This window comes from Vanacampus margaritifer, chromosome 7 (assembly GCF_051991255.1).
Source record: "Vanacampus margaritifer isolate UIUO_Vmar chromosome 7, RoL_Vmar_1.0, whole genome shotgun sequence".
Lineage (NCBI taxonomy): Eukaryota > Metazoa > Chordata > Actinopteri > Syngnathiformes > Syngnathidae > Vanacampus > Vanacampus margaritifer.
The window spans coordinates 22,433,549-22,455,590 of NC_135438.1; the positions used below are offsets into that span (position 1 = coordinate 22,433,549).

Below are 22,042 nucleotides of genomic sequence, written 5' to 3' on the forward strand. Positions count from 1 at the left end.
CATCATCTTAACTCAGAACTATTCATGTCCGGCCGGGCCATGAACAGTCTGAGAAGAGATTTATACTCAAACCTTAAAAAAACACTGCAGTTCATTTTTAACAACTTGTCTCATGAAAAAATGTCACCCAGGTGTGTCAATGTTCCTTCCACACCTAAATGGCATATTCCATGGGCTCTAGAAATTATACTTATATATTGTTTCTGAAATGGAACATACTTACCGTATTTCTGCTATTCGGGTCGTCTTTTGTCATCTTTGTAGAACTTACTTTTCCTCCCATGGTCAAATCCTCCCCATTCGCTGCCTGTAAATTCCTCACACCAAACTTCATTCTCACATCAGACTTCCTTTTGATACACAGACAGACCAGTCATTCTCACATCAGACAGACCAATCATTCTCACATCAGACTTCCTTTTCAACAAACTCAGACAGACCAATCATTCCCCCATCTGATAAAGATCAATTTTGATCATTTCAGACCTGAATGTGAAAACTGCAGCCGCTTCCAAATTGCTGCTTCAAAGAGGAAAAACAGACACCTTGTGTCCTGTAGATTAAAAAACAACCAAATTGTGACAATTTGGCCAACACCAGAACTATAAAAAGATCTCCAGCTGAGCTAGCCATGAGCCATAAAAACAAAAGCCTTTGAGGCAAGAGTTTGTAATGTAAATTTGAATCCTGTTCAGGTAACTTAAAGTGAGAAAAACAACTCAAGCAGATGTAAATTAAGATACTGCAGCGGAGGACTTTTAGGGTCAGGAAGAGAAGAATGTTTTTTTTTTTTTTTTTAAACAACCCCATTAATCTATTGCAGGTCACAAATCTTCCAAATATCTGCCATCTCAACTAGTAAAAGGAACGAGTTATAATCAGAAAAACAAAACAAAATCCCTACTTTAAACCAACCAAAAAGTATTCTTAAAATGCTACCTAACCTCACCTCTTCTACAGAGTAGTGGGGGCTTGTAAAAACACAGCAGGGAACTTTGCCTTTGTGCATTCCCCGTGGAATCCAAAGATCAGTGCTGTTGAGCTTAATCAAAATTAAAAATTTAACCAGCAAATTCGGCGTAAGTGTTCCATATCTGAGTCCACTCTGAGAAGCCAAAGTTATAAAAGAGAAATGGAAAAAAATAGAAGGCCAAATTCAACAAGCATCAAACAACGGAAAATATAGTATTTAAAGATTAAAATAAATTTTATACTACTCTAATTCACATAAGCTGTTCTCAATTTCCGAAACTGCGTTGCTATAGATCACATCTCCTTTCTGACATAGTACAGAGTGCAAATGTCTACAAACAGAATACAACATACGACCTCAGGCACCAAACTCAGATGATTCCAGAACTTTGAGTCCACAACTGTAGTTCATATTCCTTCCTGTCCTTGTCGATAGCAGTTTATGCAGGGCATAGTTCAAAGCGGGCACTGGGCTTTGTGCACTGGAGTTCTCAGGAAAAGTTCATCATGGCAGAATCGATGATAATCCTGTCTGCTCAAAAAGTTGCTGGACATTATGCTCAAACAATGCATAAGAGTCATTGAACAGTCACAGGACGAGCGGATTTACAGTGTACCATCCTTTTTGCAGTCCGTGTGGTCACTCCCCCCCGAAAGTGACCATTGTTCAGTTCGCCGTCCACTCTGAACATCAAGCATAGCAGGAGAATGCTGTTCATTCCATTTCCAGCACTTTTTGGTTGAGTCACCCAAGTGAAACACCTTTCAGTCAAAGATTGAACCTGCCTGAAACATTTATACACTCGGAACAGACAGAGGGAGATGAGATCATAGCAAGAGAACACTGCTTGTTGTCATACAATTTCCAATAAAAATAAATAAAAAATTCCCCCAAAATATTTTGTTTTTCAAACCCCTAATTTATTCATTTTGTGGTTGTATTTGAATTTGATCACTACACTATAGCAAGTAGTAGTACTATATTTACGCATATGTCTACCATAGACATCTTCATTACGTGTTACCTCAAATTTAAGAAAATGTGACAGCTGTCAGTCACCCTGGCCACTTGGATGGAAGTCCTTTCCAGACTTCTAGAATGGGACTCAGATAAAGACAAAGGTTAAATCATTTTCACACCTACGAATAAGTTATCAGAGATGCAGGGGAAATCAAAAAATCAAAAATGAAAATTCGATTTAAATTAAAATTTGGTTTTATTACTTATTCAACTATATAAAAAAAACACAGATCTGATTTTAAAATAATATGATAGTGGCCTGTAGTTAACACCTAGACCTCTATATCCTTCCGCATAACAGGACCAATTTGATTTGAACAGATTAGCATTAGAAGACCCCTGCTATTCACACACAACAGACTACAAGTCTCCCAAATGGAGACAATGGGAGAGAGGACTAAATTTATCACACGCCCTGTCCTTTTTATTTAGTTTAATTTAATTTTAACAGACAACAGTACAAATCACCACCTTCTTAAAACAGCAGCTCACAGCCCCCATCCTCACAGACCTTTAGTCCCTAATCAAGCGTGGGGGGAAAGAGCTTTAAAAATTGTCACAGACAAAGGCAGACTTCTCACCTACTTTCAAAATATGCAGATTTCGTGCTTACCATTCTTTTTCACCCTTTTTTGAGGACAAAGGATTTTGGAGGGAAAAAATTACTTTCCACCCGTCTTTTTCTTTCTTTCCTACACTTAAAAATCACTGTCTCAAACAAACTTACACTTCCATTCACTTAACTTCTGCACTTTTCTCATCTCCACAAAGGCAGTGAGGAGAAACAGACCAAACGGCCATTTTGATTTCTAAAATCTCGCTAGAACATCACACAACACACCTTTCCCATTGTCAGAGTCACACAAACAGTCACAAACTCCCTGCAGGCACACAAACAAGGAAAAAATCACACAATCCACACATGCTCCAAACATTTCACCAACTGGGCTCAACAAACCCTCACACACAACACAAACTCCTCAACTTAATTCAGTGGCGTCTCAGTTGTTGAACCACAGACGAACACAAACCTCTCCGAAGTGCGCACTCATTTGTAAAATACACCGTTTATTCGTCTAATAATAACTTCACCACGTAGTTATAGCTCAAATGTCGACTTATTCGCGCACAATCCATCGCAACGTTACGGCTGCGACACAGACACGTCGCGCACAATTTAAAACAAACAACGAAAAACCGCGTGGCCACAACACACCATGGAGCTTAACAAACAAACAAACGCGTACACTCAACAATTCATTTCTAAGCCAAGAGCTCTCGCTTGGTTCAAATTTTCCCCGCGGGTCATCTTTCACAGTCAACACTTCATCCGGTTTATGTTCCAATCTCTTAACAGATGCGGCTGCCCGCAGCTAACTCATCCTTAGCCTTAAAAACAGATTCGCACGGTAGCATCTTACCAAAAACTCATCTCCTGCGCAAAACTCGTACACTGGCAGAGCCGCTAGCTTAGCATCAGTTTCCTCATTCTCAAAATCACTTAACACCGCCATCCGCGCAACTTTCACAGAGCTATCCAACGCTAATCATTCTAGCACAAACCAACATTTGGTCCACGACCCCAACACCGTCTAACTTTTCTTCCATTCGAAGAAACTATAGAAGTGTTTTTCACGGAGGTAATCAGCACAATCAAATTCCACAAACACACCACATTTTACAACGGTGAGAACCAACCACTATCACAATTCGTGCGCATTCATACATTTAAAAGAGTTTCATACTTACGTTGACGCTGTGGTGGAAATGCGTCCAGCATCATGAACTCACTGTTCGCTTAGCGACCAATTCTGACTCTCGACCGGAAGTTTATGCAAATCGAACCTCCTTAGTTACGGTCGAATTTTTTCGTCCATAATATGTAGTAATTAGTCGTTTTTAATATTTATAAAGTCAGTGACGTCTCACTTATGATACTACGATATAAGTATTCTCATTAATCCCCCCCAAAAAAAAAAATTCTTTTTTTTTTTACAGACAAACACAAACAAGACGAAAATGAAACAGATATTAAATACCTTTTGCGCGACTTCAACAAATATATCCTGGATCTTCACGGGCGGCTTATAACACACAGCTCTGAACCGAAAAAACGGCAGGCTTTTAATATCACTCCACGGCACCGTAGCGAACTACGCGACATACGGGCGTTTAGCTCAGCAAACACGACGCGTGATCAACGCGAGCTGCTTATATCACAACACACATCAGCACACACATAGTGCGATCACCACTAGCGGCTTATAACACCACAACAACCACAACAGCCTATTCCCCCGTGGTACTCAATGTCTTATGCCGTTTAAAACGGCGAAGCGCTTCGACTTGACGTCACTTCCGTAAACACGGGGCATTCCTATGCGCGTCTTAATATTTTCCCGGCTTCTTATTTAACACAACACACACACCTTGTTACCACACAGGCGGCTAATCCACTCCGCACTCCCAGTAGTTCATATACTGACGGCTTATTCATACGAAAAAATAAAAAACACAACCTATTCCACCGCGGAAAAAACTCCCATGCATGGTTCAATGTCGTAGTAATTTTCAAAATCGAGGAATTTCCGTCCCACCGTAAGAAATACCACTACAACCCCCCTAACTTGTTCACAGATCCCAAATACAACTCAGCACAGACGAAATGCAACTGTATTGATCCTAAACAACCAGAATTTCTCTACGTGGATAAAATGTCCACTCACCTTGTTAATATTTTTGCGCTTTAGAAATCCGGTGTTCAGGATCAATCACAGCTGTTGAAAAACGTCTCAATAAGTCCACGTCGGCGTCACCATTTTGAAGGAATATTAAATTACTATATTAAGTGTAATCTTTGCGTGTCCAAATAATTGTATTCAGGATCTGATGAAGAAGTTTTCTTGCAAGAATTTACTTAGAGGCCTCTAAAGACACAGTCAGGACAACCACATCAGAATGCAACGTGGATCCCCCCAAGTGTGTGACAATTTACAGAACATCGACTCATTTATACAAAAAAGATAAAAGGTTCCTCCTCCCGGCTCTTGATTGAACAAAGGGCAGACATGTCATCTCCTAGTGAACAAATGTGTAATGTTGTTAGTAAGCAGACGTTTACATACAGACATGTTGATTCCAGGTTGGCCAAAGGTGTAATCTTATTAGTAAACAGACATTTACATACAGTTCCCCTTCTTGACTGGGGGAACAAATGCAATTAGGATCTAACCCCAGACTTTTAGACTCCAATGCCAAAAGGCTCTAAATAACATCATGCACATTCCTATCTTCAATAGCTTTGAGGGTGAGAGGATAAAATAAAGTTCACAAAATCATTACTCCACTGTATTATTTTAAACACTCATGATTATATCACATTGATATGCCTATAAGTAAACTCAAAAACAGTAAAACATCAAATTGAAAATATTAAATGTCTTCACTTTCACCTGAATTATTTGTCTTGCTGATATTTTAGAAGGTCATTCACTTTGTATTGTAGCAATTTTCAGTGTTTTCTAGTTGCAGATGATCTGCTTCACAGTGGAATGATGAAGCTCAATTATTTTAGATGACTTTATAGCTTTCCCCAGACAGATGTGCTGTCACTACCCACTTCCTGAGGTCCCCTGAGATTTCCCTTCCTCTCAGCATGACTGACCTCTATGGGGTCACCTGGGTAAGACTAAAGTGATGTGGTATACAGTGGAACCTCGGAGTTTGCACGTAATCTTAGTAAAAAAGCTTCGGAGTTTGAACTCATTTTCGGAGTTTGAACACCCAAGCAAAGCAAGCTAAGCCAAATGTACCTTGAAAACGGGTAGCCGAATGAAACCGAGCAAAGCCAAGCAATGCCGAATGCTCAGGTAGTGGTAGTTGAGACGATGCACTGCTCATTTCCAGTCAGATCGTGAATACTCCCGGAGGTGCTCCATACTCGTGAGTGCATTTGGATTTTTCCACAAAAATTTTCTTCGCCATGAGCCCAAAGAAAGACAACAGTGTCAGTGGCAGCAAAGCAAAACATACAGTGCCACAACCACAGTGGAATTAGGAAGGAGATTATCGCGTATTTGTAAGTACTGTGACTACTTCTGTAAATACTGGCACGAGGACCCCCCTTAGTTGTTCAACAACGTGCCTGACGTTAAATAACACACGCAAGGACCGCTGAGTAGTCTAACAATTTGCCCAATGTAAAATACACAAACTCAGCACTGAACTAAAGCTAGCATTAACATAGCATTTAATCATCCACTGATGCAATCACACCACAACAAAAAGGTAAGGTATTTTTATTGTTTAAATAGTGTACTGTACTGTAAATCTAAAAAACATACATAGAAATTAAAATAGGAATTTTCTGTTTTTGGAGCTTAGGAACGGATTAATTGCATTTATATTATTTCCTATGGGAAAAAAATGTTTGTACCACTATATATATATATATATATATATATATATATATATATATATATATATGTGTGTGTGCGCGCAATTATTAGGCAACTTCCTTTCCTTAGGCAAAATGGGTCAGAAAAGAGATTTGACAGACAAGTCAAAGAAAAATCAAAAATAGTGAGATGTCTTGCAGAGCGCTTTTGAGGCGTGACCATCGAACGACCAAGTGTTTCATTCAAAATAATCAACAGGGTCGCAAGAAGCGTGTTGAAAAAACAAGGCGCAAAATAACTGCTCGTGAACTGAGTAAAATCAAGTGTGAAGCTGCCAAGATGCCACTTGCCACCAGTTTTGCCATATTTCAGAGCTGCAACATCACTGGAGTGCCAAAAAGCACAAGGTGTGCAATACTCAGGGACATGGCACCCACACCCACAGCAATTAGGGTAACTAATCACAGCTGGGGCCAGGCACAAGTGGCTGAGGGCCCGGATTGGTCAGCCTGCGAAAGGGCAGGAATCCAATCAGGACCAATCGGGATCCTCAACCAAAGCCAGATCTTCCCCGACATGACAGTACCCCCCCCCCCCCCCCCCCCTTAAGGGACGGATACCAGACGTCCCAAACAAAGTCAACGTCTGTAGCGGGACCCGGATGAAGGCTCCGGCGTAGAGTCCAGGGGCTGCAGCAGCTCAGGCGATGATGCCAGGGGCTGCAGCGGCTCAGGCGATGATGCCAGGGGCTGCAGCGGCTCAGGCGATGATGCCAGGGGCTGCAGCGGCTCAGGCGATGATGCCAGGGGCTGCAGCGGCTCAGGCGATGATGCCAGGGGCTGCAGCGGCACAGGCGAGGATGCCAGGGGCTGCAGCGGCACAGGCGAGGATGCCAGGGGCTGCAGCGGCACAGGCGAGGATGCCAGGGGCTGCAGCGGCACAGGCGATGATGCCAGGGGCTGCAGCGGCACAGGCGAGGATGCCAAGGGCTGCTGCCGCACGACGTGCGCCGCCGGAACGGGAACCGGTGGCGGCCGCAGGACGTGCGCCGCCGGAACTGGAAGCAGGCGCTGTACGGCAGCCGCCAGAACTGGCAACGGGCGCTCAACTAGCACCGCCGGAAACACTGGCAACGTGCGCTACGCGAGCGCCGCCAGAACATCGGCAACGGGCGCTGCCATCAGCGCCGCCGGAAACACTGGCAACGGGCACTACACGAGCGCCGCCAGAACATCGGCAACGGGCGCTGCACGAGCGCCGCCAGAACATCGGCAACGGGCGCTGCACGAGCGCCGCCAGAACATCGGCAACGGGCGCTGCACGAGCGCCGCCAGAACATCGGCAATGGGCGCTGCACGAGCGCCGCCAGAACTGGCCACGGGCGCTCCACACGCGCCGCCAGAAACTGGAAGCGGGCGCTGCATGCGCACCGCCGCAACTGGAACAGTACCTGCCTCTTGGTCCGCTGGGTCCGTTTATGGTGGGATCATTCTGTCACGGTGTGGTCACGGAGCGGCGTGGTGTCTGTCGGCGTGTGAGGTGGAGGACCCAAAATGCAGGGAGGCAGGAGAACCACAGCAGGAGTGCAGGCGAGACTGGCGTGCTTTATTTTACAAACAAACACTAACCAGGGTACTGGTTAGTATTAAAATAAACAAGGAACTGAAAAGGTACAAAAATCAAAATGACAGACAGAACTCCGGGGGTGACCGTGACAAGCGGCAATGATCCCACAAGGAACTGATCACCACCCGGGAATTAAATACACCCACACCAATTAGGGTAACTAATCACAGCTGGGGCCAGGCACAAGTGGCTGAGGGCCCGGATTGGTCAGCCTGCGAAAGGGCAGGAATCCACTCAGGACCAATCGGGATCCTCAACCAAAGCCAGATCTTTCCCGACATGACACCTTTTCAGGTTTAGGATGGAGTCAAGCTCAACTCCCAGTCCTACTGCCAGTTTCTTGAAGACACCTTCTTCAAGCAGTGCTACAGGAAGAAGTCAGCATCGTTCAAGAAAAACATGATTTTTATGCAGGACAATGCTCCATCACACACATCCAAGTAAGTACTCCACTGCGTGGCTGGCCCGAAAAGATAAAAAAAAAAAAGATAAAATAATGACATGGCCTCCTTGTTCACCTGATCTGAACCCCATAGAGAATCTGTGGTCCCTCATCAAATGTGAGATCTACGGGGAGGGAAAACAGTACACTCCTCTGAACAGTGTCTGGGAAGCTGTGGTTGCTGCTGCACGCAATGTTGATCGTGAACAGATCAAGACACTGACAGAATCTATGGATGGGATGGCAGGCTTTTGAGTGTCCTCGCAAAGAAAGGTGGCTTTATTGGTCACTGATTTGTTTTTGAATGCCAGAAATGTATATTTGTAAATTTTGAGTTGTTATACTAGTTTCCCTGGTGAAATGGATAGATGTTTTTTGTTAAATTGCCTAATAATAATGCACACTTAATAGTCACCTGCACACACAAATACCCTCTTAAGATGCTAAAACTAAAAAAGCCTCACTCCAACTTCCAAAAATATTCAGCTTTGATATTTATGAGTCGTTTGTGTTTATTGTTGTTCAATAATAAAATTAATCTTCAAAAATACAACTTGCCTAATAATTCTGCACACCCTGTATGTATAGTCTATATATGTGTGTGTGTGTGTGTGTGTGTGTGTGTGTGTGTGTGTGTGTGTATGTATATATATATATATATTTATGACTCAAAGATCTAAAACTTCTTCCACATACACAATATCATAATTTCTCTCAAATATTGTTCACAAACCAGTGTAAATCTGTGATAGTGAGCACTTCACAGATGTGCCATTCAAGGTGCTATTCTGAGTTCCCAGAGTATCCCCCCCCCACCCACCCTCTGAATAAAACAAATCTTAACATGACAGAAAAAACATTTAACTACTCTTAACGATTTTTTTCCACCCAGATCTTGTGTTTACTGTTCAAACTTGTTGTTGCAGGTCTCCTTCAATTCCCGTTATTTTTATACATTGTAATTACAGTGATTATAACATCTAAACATTCTGTGACGTTACACAACAAGCTGCCTTGCCTGGAGGCTGCATCGAGGACATGGGATCCAAACAGCAGGATATACCCTACGTTTCAGTATCTCAGTCTGTAAGTACTTGGGGCTTTGAAGATGGAGGACACGGGGACAAAAACGTACAAATGGTAATTTTTTATTGGAGTTGTTAACCAACCTATTCATTGAGTATGTTGTACCACAGCGTAAACGACACAGCGTAAACGACACAGCGCCTTTGTGTGTCTGCAGGCGGGACACCAAGTGAAATATGTTCCGTTCGGGCAGCACTACGCTGTGAAGACACTTCGCTCGGCTCATCTTAAAGCACAGATTGTGGCACGGTCATTTCAAAGTGGCAACGCAAGAGAGTTTGTCGGAGTTCCATTGCTAAAGCAATGAATGCAGTGTGTGTCCCAGTGCCTTCTTCACGTGACGTGGTAAAGAAGGCACGGCGAAGGGCAGAGATCTCCACTTCTGTACTTTGAATGGACCAGATTGGTTGAAAGTGGGAAGAGCGGGATTTCAGTATTTTTAACATTTCCAATGTTAGCTTAATATATGAACTAGCATAGAGGTACATAACTTGTAACACGCCTCATTCTACGCACTACAATCCGATTGGACAAAAAAACTAACAAAGTACTGGAAGCTCAGCAGCCAAGACACGTGCTACAAATGGAATACAATAGGCTGTTGGAAATAAATAAATACAAGTTGTAAATGCAGGTCCGTGCTTCTGATAGGGTAGCAGAGAAGGCCTTGCAGGCCCTGATTGCTCGCCACTGGTTTTATCTTTGTGGGAGGCGGGAGGGATTGTGCCACCCTCCAAGTTGAGTCCCTTTTCCTCGTCTTCCCATTCCATTGACTCACTCGCAACAGCACGTAACGTGCATCATCGAACGCGACTGCACAGAAGATTCACTTCTCATAATCCAACATAATGGCACCTCCCAGGGAGGTGAGGCAAGATGAGACCAACGAAGCCTCATCTCGGGGCCAGTGGTTGGGACGCATTGGACGATTCTTCCCGACCCGCCACCGGACTGAACTGATTCAACTTTTCAAGCTGGCAGGACCTGTGGTAAGATGATAACATGAATGCATGAATGGCAAGGCTTCATTTGGCTTTCATTGTGTGTGTGTGTGTGCGTGTAGACGATTTAATCAATATGCAGCTGAGCATTATGTTCACTTTCAGCATTTAACTCATTCACTCCCAGCCATTTTCACTGAAGCAACCGCCTTTGCTCCAGGCTGTTTTACTCGATTTTGACTGATTTTGCAAGAAATTTATTTATTTGAATGATGGTTAGGGTTAGCCAAAACTTTGTGTGTATGTGTGTGCGAGGGATGCTCCTAGTGTGTGTGTCCACATGCATTTGTGCTACTCAAAAGGTTGCCAGCTCTGTTTATATGTATTAGGATAAAAAACAAAACAAAGAAACTTGTATTCTTATTGTTGCATCTCTGGAGCGCCTGCTGACTCACCAAGTGAGACATCAAACCATCCGATGAAATAAACTGAGTTTACTTTTTAAGATCAGCTTTTTCCCCAAAGCAAACATCAATAATGTTAAGGATATCACTTAGAGAGCCTGTTAGTATCTTGTTTGTTGATCCTTGTTATGTTGGGATGTTTTTGCTTGAGTGGAATTTGTCCCTATTACGACATTTTCATTCATGGCCCTTTGTTTTGAACTACACTAGGTCATTTCCCAGATGATGATTTTCATGATCAGCGTGATCAGCATGGTGTTCTGTGGCCATCTGGGCAAGACCGAATTTGCAGCCGTGTCATTGGCAATTGCAGTAAGGACATTTGTTCGATTTCCACAAATACACTCACATAAACAATGTGCCTGACAAAAACAGCATGTTGCAAATGGGGACTCACACATGCATGCTACTACAATTAAGTCAGAGAAGAAATCTAAAGACCAAGCTAATTATTCTATTTGTTTTCAAAAGGTAAACATGATTTTCCATTGCATGTATGTTGTTCAATATCATTGCAGCAATGTGTGTAATTGTGATGAGATGAAATGTAAAAAAGTTACTTCAGTGTTACAAGCTCAAGGGTTCAGCTGAGGTTAAGACACGCCCACTTTTCAGAAAACAAATCTCTCTCAGCATTTTGGTGTATCCAAATGTTAGAAGGTACTTTTCCGGTTTGTTACACTTTTTCTTTGCGAACAATCCTTTTCAATGATAGTAGCAAAGGAAGCAACTTTGTTGCAAAAATATGTGAGGGTGGCACTTCACAAGGTGAAGCCGAGCATTCCTGAACTTATCGCTTTAAGTCAACAGAAAAAGTTTGATTTGCAGTAAATATTAATTCTTTGTTTTTCTTTTTTTAATGTGGAATTCTGGGCTTATTGAATGTATCCAACTTTGCTCCCAATCAAGGTCATTTTAGTTAACTACAACAACAACACAAACTAAAATTTAAAAAAACTATTTAGTTAACGAAATAAAATAAAAACGAAAATGAAAACACGAAAACTAACTGAAACTCCAATTTATGTTTACAAAACTAACTATAATTATAGCAAAAATGCCCTTCGTTTTAGTCTTTGGTAATAAATTTAATGCATGAGCCTTTGGAGATGATTTTAAAAGTGATTTTGAGTAGATTTATTTTGATATTAACCGCAATAAAGACATTTGAAAGTGTGTCACTCAAAAGTGACATCATCTAGCAGCAGCAAATAGAAAACCACCTTCAGATGACGTTGCTCCCATGGTGTTTTTTAAATATTGCGCACAAGTAATACACTTTTTTTTTTAAAACTAAAACTAATACTGAAACTAACTAAAATTAAACTAAATCTAAGAATTTATTAAACAACTAAAACTAATAAAAACTAACAGAACCACCTTTGAAAACTAATTAAAACTAACTAAATTTAAAAACCAAAACTCAAAACGAAATAAAAACTAACTAAAAAGAAAAATGTCAAAACTATAATAATCTTACTCCCAACGTCATTCAGTTTACCAATGCCAAAAAGTGCTTTAGAAGATGGATTCATTCATTCATTACTGCATTCTATATTATTTATATGTACAGTCTTAATATATATATATATATATATATATATATATATATATATATATATATATATATATAGACATATGAAAATCTGTCCCAAAAATCATGAAGCTTCATGTGTGTGTCTTCATCAGATTAGACACCTTTCGTCTCGTAGCAACAAGACACACACACGCATGCGCACATGCACGCACACAAACATCTTGTTAGAGCTTTTTTTCTTTTTCTTTGATCCATTCATTTCATTGTGATTGCACATGATGAAATTATTGAACAACAAGCATACTACGAAAAATCATCTTTACCAATCTGAGACAAACGGAAAATTTCTCTGACTTAATTGTTGGGTAAATCTTGCCACTCACAAAATGTTGAGCTAGAATGATTGACATTGAATACACAGTAACGAATCACTGTTAATTTAAAGTTAATTCACAACAACATATTACTGTAATTTACAATAACCTATGTAGTATCGCATAAAAGTGAGTACACCCCTCACATTTCTACAGATATTTAATTATCCTTTCCCAGTGTCCAGCTTATATACAGTTGTGCTCATAAATTCACATACCCTAGTGAGTATGTAAACTTTTCAGCATAACTGTATTGTGAGATAAAGGCTTAATGCCCATAAAATCCAAAATACCTGTGGCAATTGTTTTGATTGTTTCAGAGATTGAAGTGGACATGAGTAGATATGTGCATGTGAATTTTGGTAATGATTCATAGCATTTTTGTGTCATTAAGCGACGTTTAGCTTTTGCACGTGTACAGTTGTCTAAACGTATCAGCACAGCTGTAAAATTGTATATTTATTGTTCCCTCAAAATACCTAACACAGCCTTGATAGCTAAACCTCAGGCAACAAAAATGAGTACACCCCTAAGTGAAAATGTCCAAACTGAGCACCGTTATTCATTTTCCCTCCCCAGTGTCATGTGACTCATGAGTCGTTACTGTTACAAGGTCTAAGGCAGGGAACCCTGGTCCTCGAGAGCCACCGTCCTGCCTGTTTTCCATGTCTCCCTCCTCCAACACAGCTGACTCAAATGATCAGCTCATCAGCAAGCTCTGCAAAAGCCTGGTAACGATCCTGATCATTTGAATCAGGCGTGTTGGATGAGGGAAGTATCAAACATGCAGGGGAGGGACCCACGAGGACCGGAGTTGGTGACCCCTTGATTTAGAGCATAGGTGTCAAACTCCGGTCCTGGAGGGCCGCAGTCCTGCAGGTTTTGGATGTTTCCGTTCTCCAACACAGCTGATAAATGATCATCTCATCAGCAAGCTCTGCATAAGCCTGATAACGATCCTGCTGATTGGAATCAGCTTGTGTTGGAAGAGGGAAACCTACAAAACTTCCAGGACTGCGGCCCTCCAGGACCGGAGTTTGACACCTATGATTTAGAGTATTTGTCCATGACATGCCAGGACAGGAAACTCACTATGGAACCACATCGTACAGTAAATCATCTTGTGGTAGAGGGATGGAGTGAGACATCCTCAAACCTCTGAGGGGTAAAATGTGCATTGTCAAAATGAGTGTTGATAAAAAGTAGTATTAAAGACAATAAATCAGCATAGTAGTCAATGTGTGTATAACATTAATAATATGTCTTTAATTGCAGGTGGTTAACGTGACTGGTGTTGCCATTGGGACTGGACTGTCATTGACTTGTGATACCCTCATATCTCAGGTAGTGCCCTCAACAAAGGTTGCACTTTAAAAATATATATATTACTCAAACAAAACCTCTTTGCCTGACCTCTCAGGTTGTGTGAGGTCAGCTTACAAACAGTACAACATTAAACTTGAGTTGTTGTTGTTTTTATCTTTCAAAACTTTTCTGAATACTGATTTTTGCCTCTTGTGTAGACGTTTGGAAGTGGAAACCTGAAGCGTGTGGGGGTGATCCTTCAGAGGAGCGTTCTGATTCTACTTTTGGCATGTTTCCCCTGTTGGGCTGTTCTCATCAACACTGAACCTTTTCTACTTGCTGTCAAACAGAGCCCAGAGGTTGCCAGGTAAGTCAACAACAACAGTTTAACAAGCAGATCACCTTCAGCAGACATGGAATCAGAGGTGGAAAATTTAGGCAGAAGGCAAAATCCCTGTCACACTTTGGCTTTAGCCACAGGTGCTTCTACTCAACCGCAGGTAAGAGCTTGTTTTACCTGCGCACAGCCAAAGTTGCCAGCAGAGGGCAGTGTTTCATCTCGTAGGCGAATGCGCAATACATTTCACTGGCAGTGTTTAATACCTCCGCATGTTCATACAGCATAGTCAGATTTTGCCGTCATCTTACTGGCCTATGGGTTGGCATGTGTTTATTATATAATGGGTACACTTTTTCATACCATAATTTCACATGGCTATTTGTGTTGCATAGTCTGGCACAGCTCTATGTGATGATCTTCATGCCTGCTCTTCCGGTGAGTTCCCATTTGTCCGAGTGTCCATGAGTAACTATAATCAATATTGCTTCTATCATGTATGATTATATTTCCCCCCTTTAGGCGACATTTATGTACCAGCTGTTGGGGAGATATCTCCAGAACCAGGTGCTCTATACCATTCATTCATTGATATGAAAGTTTATAACACACAAATAATAAGTTAGCAAGTGTGTGTGTGTGTGTGTGTGTGTGTGTGTGTGTATTTTTTCCCCCAGGGAATTATTTGGCCACAGGTCATAACCGGTGCAATTGGAAACGTCTTAAATGCCGTTACCAATTATGTCTGCATCTATCTTCTGAACTTTGGAATTGCGTAAGTTTCAAAGAATCCATCCATCCATTTTCCAAACTGCTAATGCTCACAAGCGTTAGCTTAGCTTAGCTGTGTATTTTGAAAAACAAAGACCCTGTATGTTTTGCCACTACCCTGAAGATAAACCCAATATTGAACTTCCGTAGTTATCCAGTTACTAGTACTAGTGTAACTATTGAAAAAAAATTCCAGTATATGAAGATGTTTTTAGATTAGGACCACCTGTCAGAAAGATGTTGTTGTTGCTGTGTTTACACCATTGTTTGTGTTTGTTGTAGTGGTTCTGCCGCAGCGAATGCAATCTCACAGTGTGTTTTTGCCGTCGTCTTACTGGCCTATATTTACTTCAGGGGGCTGCACAAAGCCACATGGGAAGGTCAGTTGCCCTTTGACTAACCTTAAACATGATGATGAATGGATGATTAGAATCTGTGATTCTCAGTTTTGCTATTCAATGTACTGATGTTTTTAAGGCTGGTCACGCGAATGTCTACAAGACTGGGGACCTTTCATCAAGCTGGCCATGCCGAGCATGCTCATGTTCTGTCTGGAGTGGTGGGCTTTCGAAGTGGGAGGATGCCTTGCCGGCATCATTAGTGAAGTCGAGCTGGGAGCCCAATCTGTGATGTATCAGCTGACTGTTGTATCTTTCATGGTAACGCAAATACGATTCTTGTGATTCAGCGGTGGTCAACTCAACCAGCATCATAAGTCTGACTGGGTTACTTGAACCAGCAGATGAGCTGCTAACCGCATTAGTGCAGGAAAGGTTGCACCCGTCTTATGAGCACTGTGTTGGCCACTTTAATTCATCTACATTGTCTTACTTCATGGAATTCTCTTTTTTTTTTTTTTTTTTTTTTTTTTTTTTTTTTTTCTTTTTTTTTTTTTTTTTTTTTTTTTTTGGGAGATCTCAGTATTGATCATTTGAAATGTCATCATCATTGTTCTCCCTTTTTTTTTTTTTTTTTTTGTATGTGTGTTTGTGCGTGTGTGCGTGCGTGTGTGTGTGCGTGCGTGCGTGCGTGCGAAAAAAAATAAAAATAAATAAGAATTCCCATACCGTTCACCTAAACCGAACACTTCAAAATCCAGCCAGAGTCGTGGGGCCGCCAGGAGACCCAAAGGGGGACCAAAGAAAAGAAAGAAAAGCGAAGCCCAGCACCGACCAGACACCACCCACCGGGCCACTAACCTTCACCAACCCCAAAGACATCCCAACTCCAACAAATCAGGGAAACCTCAAGGGCCCAAAGGAGAAACTGAGGAAAGGTAGAAAGGACAGACGAAGCAGAGTGAGATCCACAGACACCAGCCTCCACCGAATCAATGACCTGAGGGAGAAACAAATTGTGTCTGAGTCTCGATAGATGCTGGTGTGGTGGATCTAGCATGCATGAAAATCTCCACCAAAGAGGGGAGCCGTCGACCTCCGCCAGGACAGAGCAAGCGCAACACCTCAGGGCCCCCCAGGCCGCGGCCGCGCCAAAGGACGACCCCCGGGCCCCGCAGGGGCCACCGGCCGGAGAGCAAACCCCGGAGCAGGAGCGCCCCCCACCCCAACGCGGCCCGCGCCCCCAACCCAACGCAGCAGGACGGGGCACTGCAGGCCCACCAGGCACCCCACCGGCCCACAACCCCCGCTCCCCCCGCGACCCCCCCGCCCCCCACCCCGCCACCCACCCCAACCCAGCCCCAACCGCCCCCAGGTCCCCAAATCCCCAGACACCCTCCCCACCCCAGCACCCCCCACCCCGGCACCCCCACCACCACCCCCCCACCAACCAAGCCGCCCCGCCCCCCGCCCCCACCCCCACCAACCGACAGCCCCCCAGCCCCCGACCCCAGACCCCGGGGACACACCGCACCCAGGCATCCGCGCCGAAGAGGGGGCCGGGCAGAGGAGCGGAGAGGGCACCCGCGCCCACCCCACCACGCGGAGGGACGGAACACCAGGGGCAGAAGGGGAGATGGGGGCACCGGAGGACGGGCGGCATCCCCGAACCCCAGGCCCAGCGGGGAGAGGCCCCGGTCGTCACCCCAACGATCAAAGTGAAAAACTAACCCTGTTACTAAGTTCGCCAGCTCGCCGACTGGCGAACTCTACCCCTAAACCGTGTGTGTGACCCCACCCAGTGTATATACATAAGTGTGTTCATGGAATTCTCAATGACTGATACTGTAAGTGTTTCTATACATTTGACTTTTTCAGTTCCCGATGGGCATGGCCACTGGAGCTAGTGTTCGAGTCGGGAGTGCTCTTGGAGCAGGAAACAGTGAGCAAGCCAAGCTGTCTTGTAAAGTGGCCATCATCTTTACATGTAAGAGACATTCCTATCTGTAATATGTGTGGCTCTATCTACCACAAAAATGCTTTCGTTGTCAAGGCCGAATGGCATGAGTCAGATTCGCCCCGAAATGAGCTGATTTGTCAAACATGGCAAAAATTTGGCAAGAAAATTATGTCAATAATTCTCAATCCTTTGATGAAAACAGTTTGTGGAGAAATCATGAGGACAAAAAAAAAAGCATACCTAATAAGTTACTTTTCTGAGCAGTTTATTCACTGTTTCTTTCCTATTGCAGCTGTCGTGGCCTGTTGTGTTGGAGTTAGCCTCACCCTATCCAGGAATGTCATTGGCTACATTTTCACCACGGACCCGTGAGTTATTAAACTTTTATCTGGTATTGTAACTGTTGTGAATGGATGACACGGTCACTGATGCTCATCAGTCGCTTTCATTCCCACAACAGAATGTACATTTATTTAAGAGCTTCTATGCTAAGATACTAAGAACGGACACACGAGATGTCAACGTGACACAAATTTTGTTTCATTTTCTCTTGCTAGAAAATTAACATTGTCTCGTGTCATGTTTGTTTCCAACCTTTATCTTTGCTTCAGAGACATTTTGAACAGGACTGCGGACGTCATGGTCGTTTTTGCCCTCATGCATCTTGCTGATGCAATCGCGGTGAGAAAAATAATCACACATTTCACATTTTCGTGGCAAAATGTGAGATGTTAACATCTTAAATAAATAACCGTGCAATTATCACCGCAGGGTGTGAGTGGAGGTGTTTTTCGAGGAGTTGGAAAGCAAAAAGTCGGGGCTTTGTCTAATCTGATTGGACACTACTTCATCGGCTTTCCCATTGGCGTGTCTTTATTGTTTATGTCACCATTGGGTGTCGTAGGTAAGAAGCAACTATTATAATGGTTATATTCTCTGTAGTCATCACAATGTGACTCATGAGATTCTGTTGTTTTTTAAAACAGGACTTTGGACTGGTCTTACCATCTGTGTGGTACTGCAGGCTATTTTCTTCGTCACATATTTGTTCAAGCTTGATTGGAGCAAGGCTGTCCAAGAGGTGTGTAACATCGTTGCCTGAAAACAGAAAAATAATTCAAGTGATTTCCATTTGAACATATTTGAATGTCTCTGATCAGGCTCAAAAGAGAGCAGGGGTCCAGGTCACTGCTCAAGACATGATGGGGATGCAAGATTGCCAGCCAGGCAAGTCTAGCTGTACAATAATGATGATATCATGATGTAGCAATTACCCAATAATCTTTCCTTATTCACCATTAACTCATTCACTGCCATTGACAGCTATAGACGTCAAAAATTCATTTGAACTATTTCTATTAGTTTAGTTTTTTCCATTTTTGTCAATAAGAGTATGAAAACCTCCCAAAAATGTTTTGTACATTCAGAACAGATATAAAATTTGTGATTAATCGTGAGTTAACTAGTGAAGTCATGCGAATAATTAGGATTACAAATTTTAATCGCCTAATGCCCCTAATTTTGTAATAATCTTTTTTTTTTTTAAGAAAAGGTTATTAAAAATTAGGAGCGTCAGGCATGACTTCACTAGTTAACTCCCGATTAATCACAAATGTTATATCTGTTCTAATACAATATAAAAAAACACGAGGTTTTCATACTCTTGTTAACAAAAGTGGAGGAAAAAATTGAAACTAATAGAAATAGTTCAAATGAATTTTTGACGTCTGTAGCCGTCAATGACAGTGAATGAGTTAAGTGCACAACAGCACATAATTGGATAACGCTGGCCAACACTCATTTTGGTGGTTTTAATAGACTCATCAGCCCCAAATTACCCAGAATATCTTTAGCACTCGGATTTCTGTTGTTGTTGTTGGCCAGTGTAAATGGAAAGCAACACTATTGATAGTTGATGCTTGAGTATCATACTGTATTCTGAGATTATTGTCAATCAAGTGTCAATATAATGAAAGTTGTTCTGATTTCATTTCTAGACTCAAATGCCGACCAGCTCACGGTTCCTGCCCCAGCACCCACGTGTGAGAGCGCTGCAGAGGGCCAAGAGATTTCAGACCAGCATGAAAATGCAACCACCACTGCCGGCGATGTTCTCACTTTAACACAGCTGCTTTTACGGCGTGGCCTGATTTTACTTGTCATGGTTGTCATCTGTGTGGCTGGAATCATTACCAGTCACTTCCTCGTCAAACTGTTGAAGTGAGTCTTCAGTTATCAGGTAAACATACTGGATGACCTAAACATGGTTAAAGAGTCAAGGTCCTAATTATTTAGTACTTCTAATAATCATTTGACTTAAGTAAATCATTGTGATCAGACTTAATATTTTAAATCACTGTATCAAAGTCGTTATAGTACTGTATAGGGCTGGGCAATTAATAACTTTTTTTTTTTTAATTTATTGTCATTTTGCAAATCGAATCATTGAAAATGTGTTAAATTGTGAAATTGAGTTTTGTCTTATGGATTATTAAAAGATGTTGTTCTTATGTTCTGTTACATCCAAATGTTTTTAGGAGTTGTATTTTTGCCCAATTGGCAGAGTGCTAATGCTTTAAAACTGATTTACAATCAGTATACATTGTTGTCTGAACATTTTGCACAGGAATTATTTTTGAATTAATTAAACCTTCAAATGTTTATTGGGTTTATTAGATAAAAATCGATTAAAATTGTAATCGTCCTAAGTGACTGGGGGGAAAAAAACATACAGATTTTATTTTTGGGGCATATCGCCTAGCCCTAGTACTGTGCATAACAATAGCTGTGAATTATATTGTGTTAATTTTGTATTGATGTATTATTATTATTTTTTTTAAATTGGCCTTTGTTAATTTTAATTGCAAAGGAAGAAAGATGCTCAACTATGACCCGATTGTCGATGTCTGTAGCCTGCTTTAAAAAAACAACTAATCTTTCATGCATATTCATTTTTTACACTGTATTTTGAGTTATTTTGCAATAATATATTTTGTTGTCTTCATATTAGTTCTGAGTAAGATTATTATAGAAGCTAATGCAATTGTTTAAGATTGAAAAAATGTATTAACTAAGTCACAGTGACAAATTATAAAACAGCACAAGCCTACAGGACTAAAAAAAAATAACAAAAAATTATAAAATTGTGATTCTGATATGCATTTGTGATCATTTTCATTGTCCAATTAATAAATCCATGAAAATCCTATAGCTCAAGGTGTGCTTTACTGGTCGCCCCTACACCTATATATTTTCTATTCTAGTGACGTCATGTGAATACCATACAAATGAGGTACCACTTACTAAGAACATGTAGCTTTTATATTTTATTTACATGCAGATTTTGTTCATCGTACATTAAATCCTGGTAAAATTTAGAAGCAGTTATCGTTTATTGTACATTAAATACCAGTAAAATGTACAAGTTGTTCTGTAAAGTTGACATTTGCACAGCTTCTTTTTTTTTTTTTTTACAGAATTATTCTGGTAACCGCATCTGCCAGTTTTTTTTCTGTAAAAACAGACTTTTTAAAAAGTGTACTGATAAATTAATAATTAGGTCTACAGTATATCAACTTTAAATGAACACAATACATTTAGTTTAACCTTTATATTCACATGGTTTTACTGCATGTCTTAATATTCTAATCTGTAATAGGAATTTGTAAAATGCATGTTTCTTTTGGCATAAACAAAATGATTTTCTATAGTGTAAAATATGAATAAAAACAAAATACAAAGGATTTGCTCATTATTTTAAATATATATTCTATTAAAGAGAATATATTTAATGCTCAAACTGATAAACCTCATTGACCCCCACCCCACCCCCCTTGCAAATATTCACTTATTTTGAACTTGACACCTGCAATGCGTTCCAAAAAAGCTGCGACAGGGGCACGTTTAATCACTGTTACATCACCTTTCATTTTAACAACACTCAAAAAGTGTTTGTGAACTGAAGACACCAATTGTTGAAGCTTAGTAGGTGGAACTATTTCCTATACTTGCTTGATGTATGTCTTGCTTAACAGACATATGCAATACTGATGATGACTAAAACTTCAGTTTTGTCCAGGTTAAGCTTGAGAAAGTGATCTGCCTTCCACGATTTCATGCCTTAAATACAGTTTAGAAAAGAACCAATTAAACTGGTGTCACCAGGAGACACAAAGATGTACAGCTGCACATCATTAGTGTAATTACATTCACTGCATGTCTGCTGATGACACTGCCCAGAGAGAGCAATAAAGGGCCGAAATGTCACTGCTCTTCCTCTATCTGTTACTTTTCAGAGCTGCCAACAGAGGGTGCTGTCTGCTCCATCAGTAACAGCAAAGAGGGTGTTGTCTGTCTGGGCTGTCACAGCATTGAATAGAAAATTGACAGTGCTGAATCATACTCAAAACTCAGAATCATAACTCAGAATCATACTCAACTCAACTCATCTTTATTTGTAGTATAAATGTGA

At 41.5% G+C, this 22,042-nt stretch overlaps 1 protein-coding gene and 1 long non-coding RNA gene across 9 annotated transcripts in view; one reads left to right on the forward strand and one right to left on the reverse strand.

The window, feature by feature from the left end:
• Positions 1–9,590: 9,590 nt before the first annotated feature.
• Positions 9,591–22,042, reverse strand: part of LOC144055097 (uncharacterized) — a 34,898-nt gene continuing 22,446 nt past the window's right edge. For all 8 annotated transcript variants that reach the window (XR_013294770.1, XR_013294768.1, XR_013294771.1 and 5 more), the window contains 2 exons: positions 18,577–18,669; positions 9,591–10,528 (listed from right to left, as the gene is read on the reverse strand). This is a non-coding gene — a long non-coding RNA (uncharacterized LOC144055097). The remainder of the gene's footprint in view (positions 10,529–18,576; positions 18,670–22,042) is intronic.
• LOC144055096 (multidrug and toxin extrusion protein 1-like) lies at positions 10,296–20,781 on the forward strand. Its single transcript, XM_077570785.1, has 16 exons — positions 10,296–10,533; positions 11,160–11,261; positions 14,136–14,204; positions 14,384–14,532; positions 14,898–14,940; positions 15,025–15,069; positions 15,180–15,277; positions 15,556–15,653; positions 15,751–15,932; positions 17,490–17,598; positions 17,864–17,939; positions 18,183–18,252; positions 18,343–18,475; positions 18,558–18,652; positions 18,732–18,798; positions 19,569–20,781. Exons 1-16 carry the CDS (start codon positions 10,393–10,395, stop codon positions 19,793–19,795), a joined length of 1,704 nt encoding a protein of 567 aa, XP_077426911.1. The 5' UTR covers positions 10,296–10,392; the 3' UTR covers positions 19,796–20,781.

What these genes read in the sequence shown, in the direction of transcription:
- LOC144055096 (XM_077570785.1), top strand. Translation starts at nt 10,393, where the DNA reads ATGGCACCTCCCAGGGAGGTGAGGCAAGATGAGACCAACGAAGCCTCA. An exon ending in AGTGGCCATCATCTTTACAT is followed by an intron (nt 17,599 to 17,863) that starts GTAAGAGACATT and finishes TTCCTATTGCAG; the next exon opens with CTGTCGTGGCCTGTTGTGTT. An exon ending in GATGCAAGATTGCCAGCCAG is followed by an intron (nt 18,799 to 19,568) that starts GCAAGTCTAGCT and finishes TTTCATTTCTAG; the next exon opens with ACTCAAATGCCGACCAGCTC.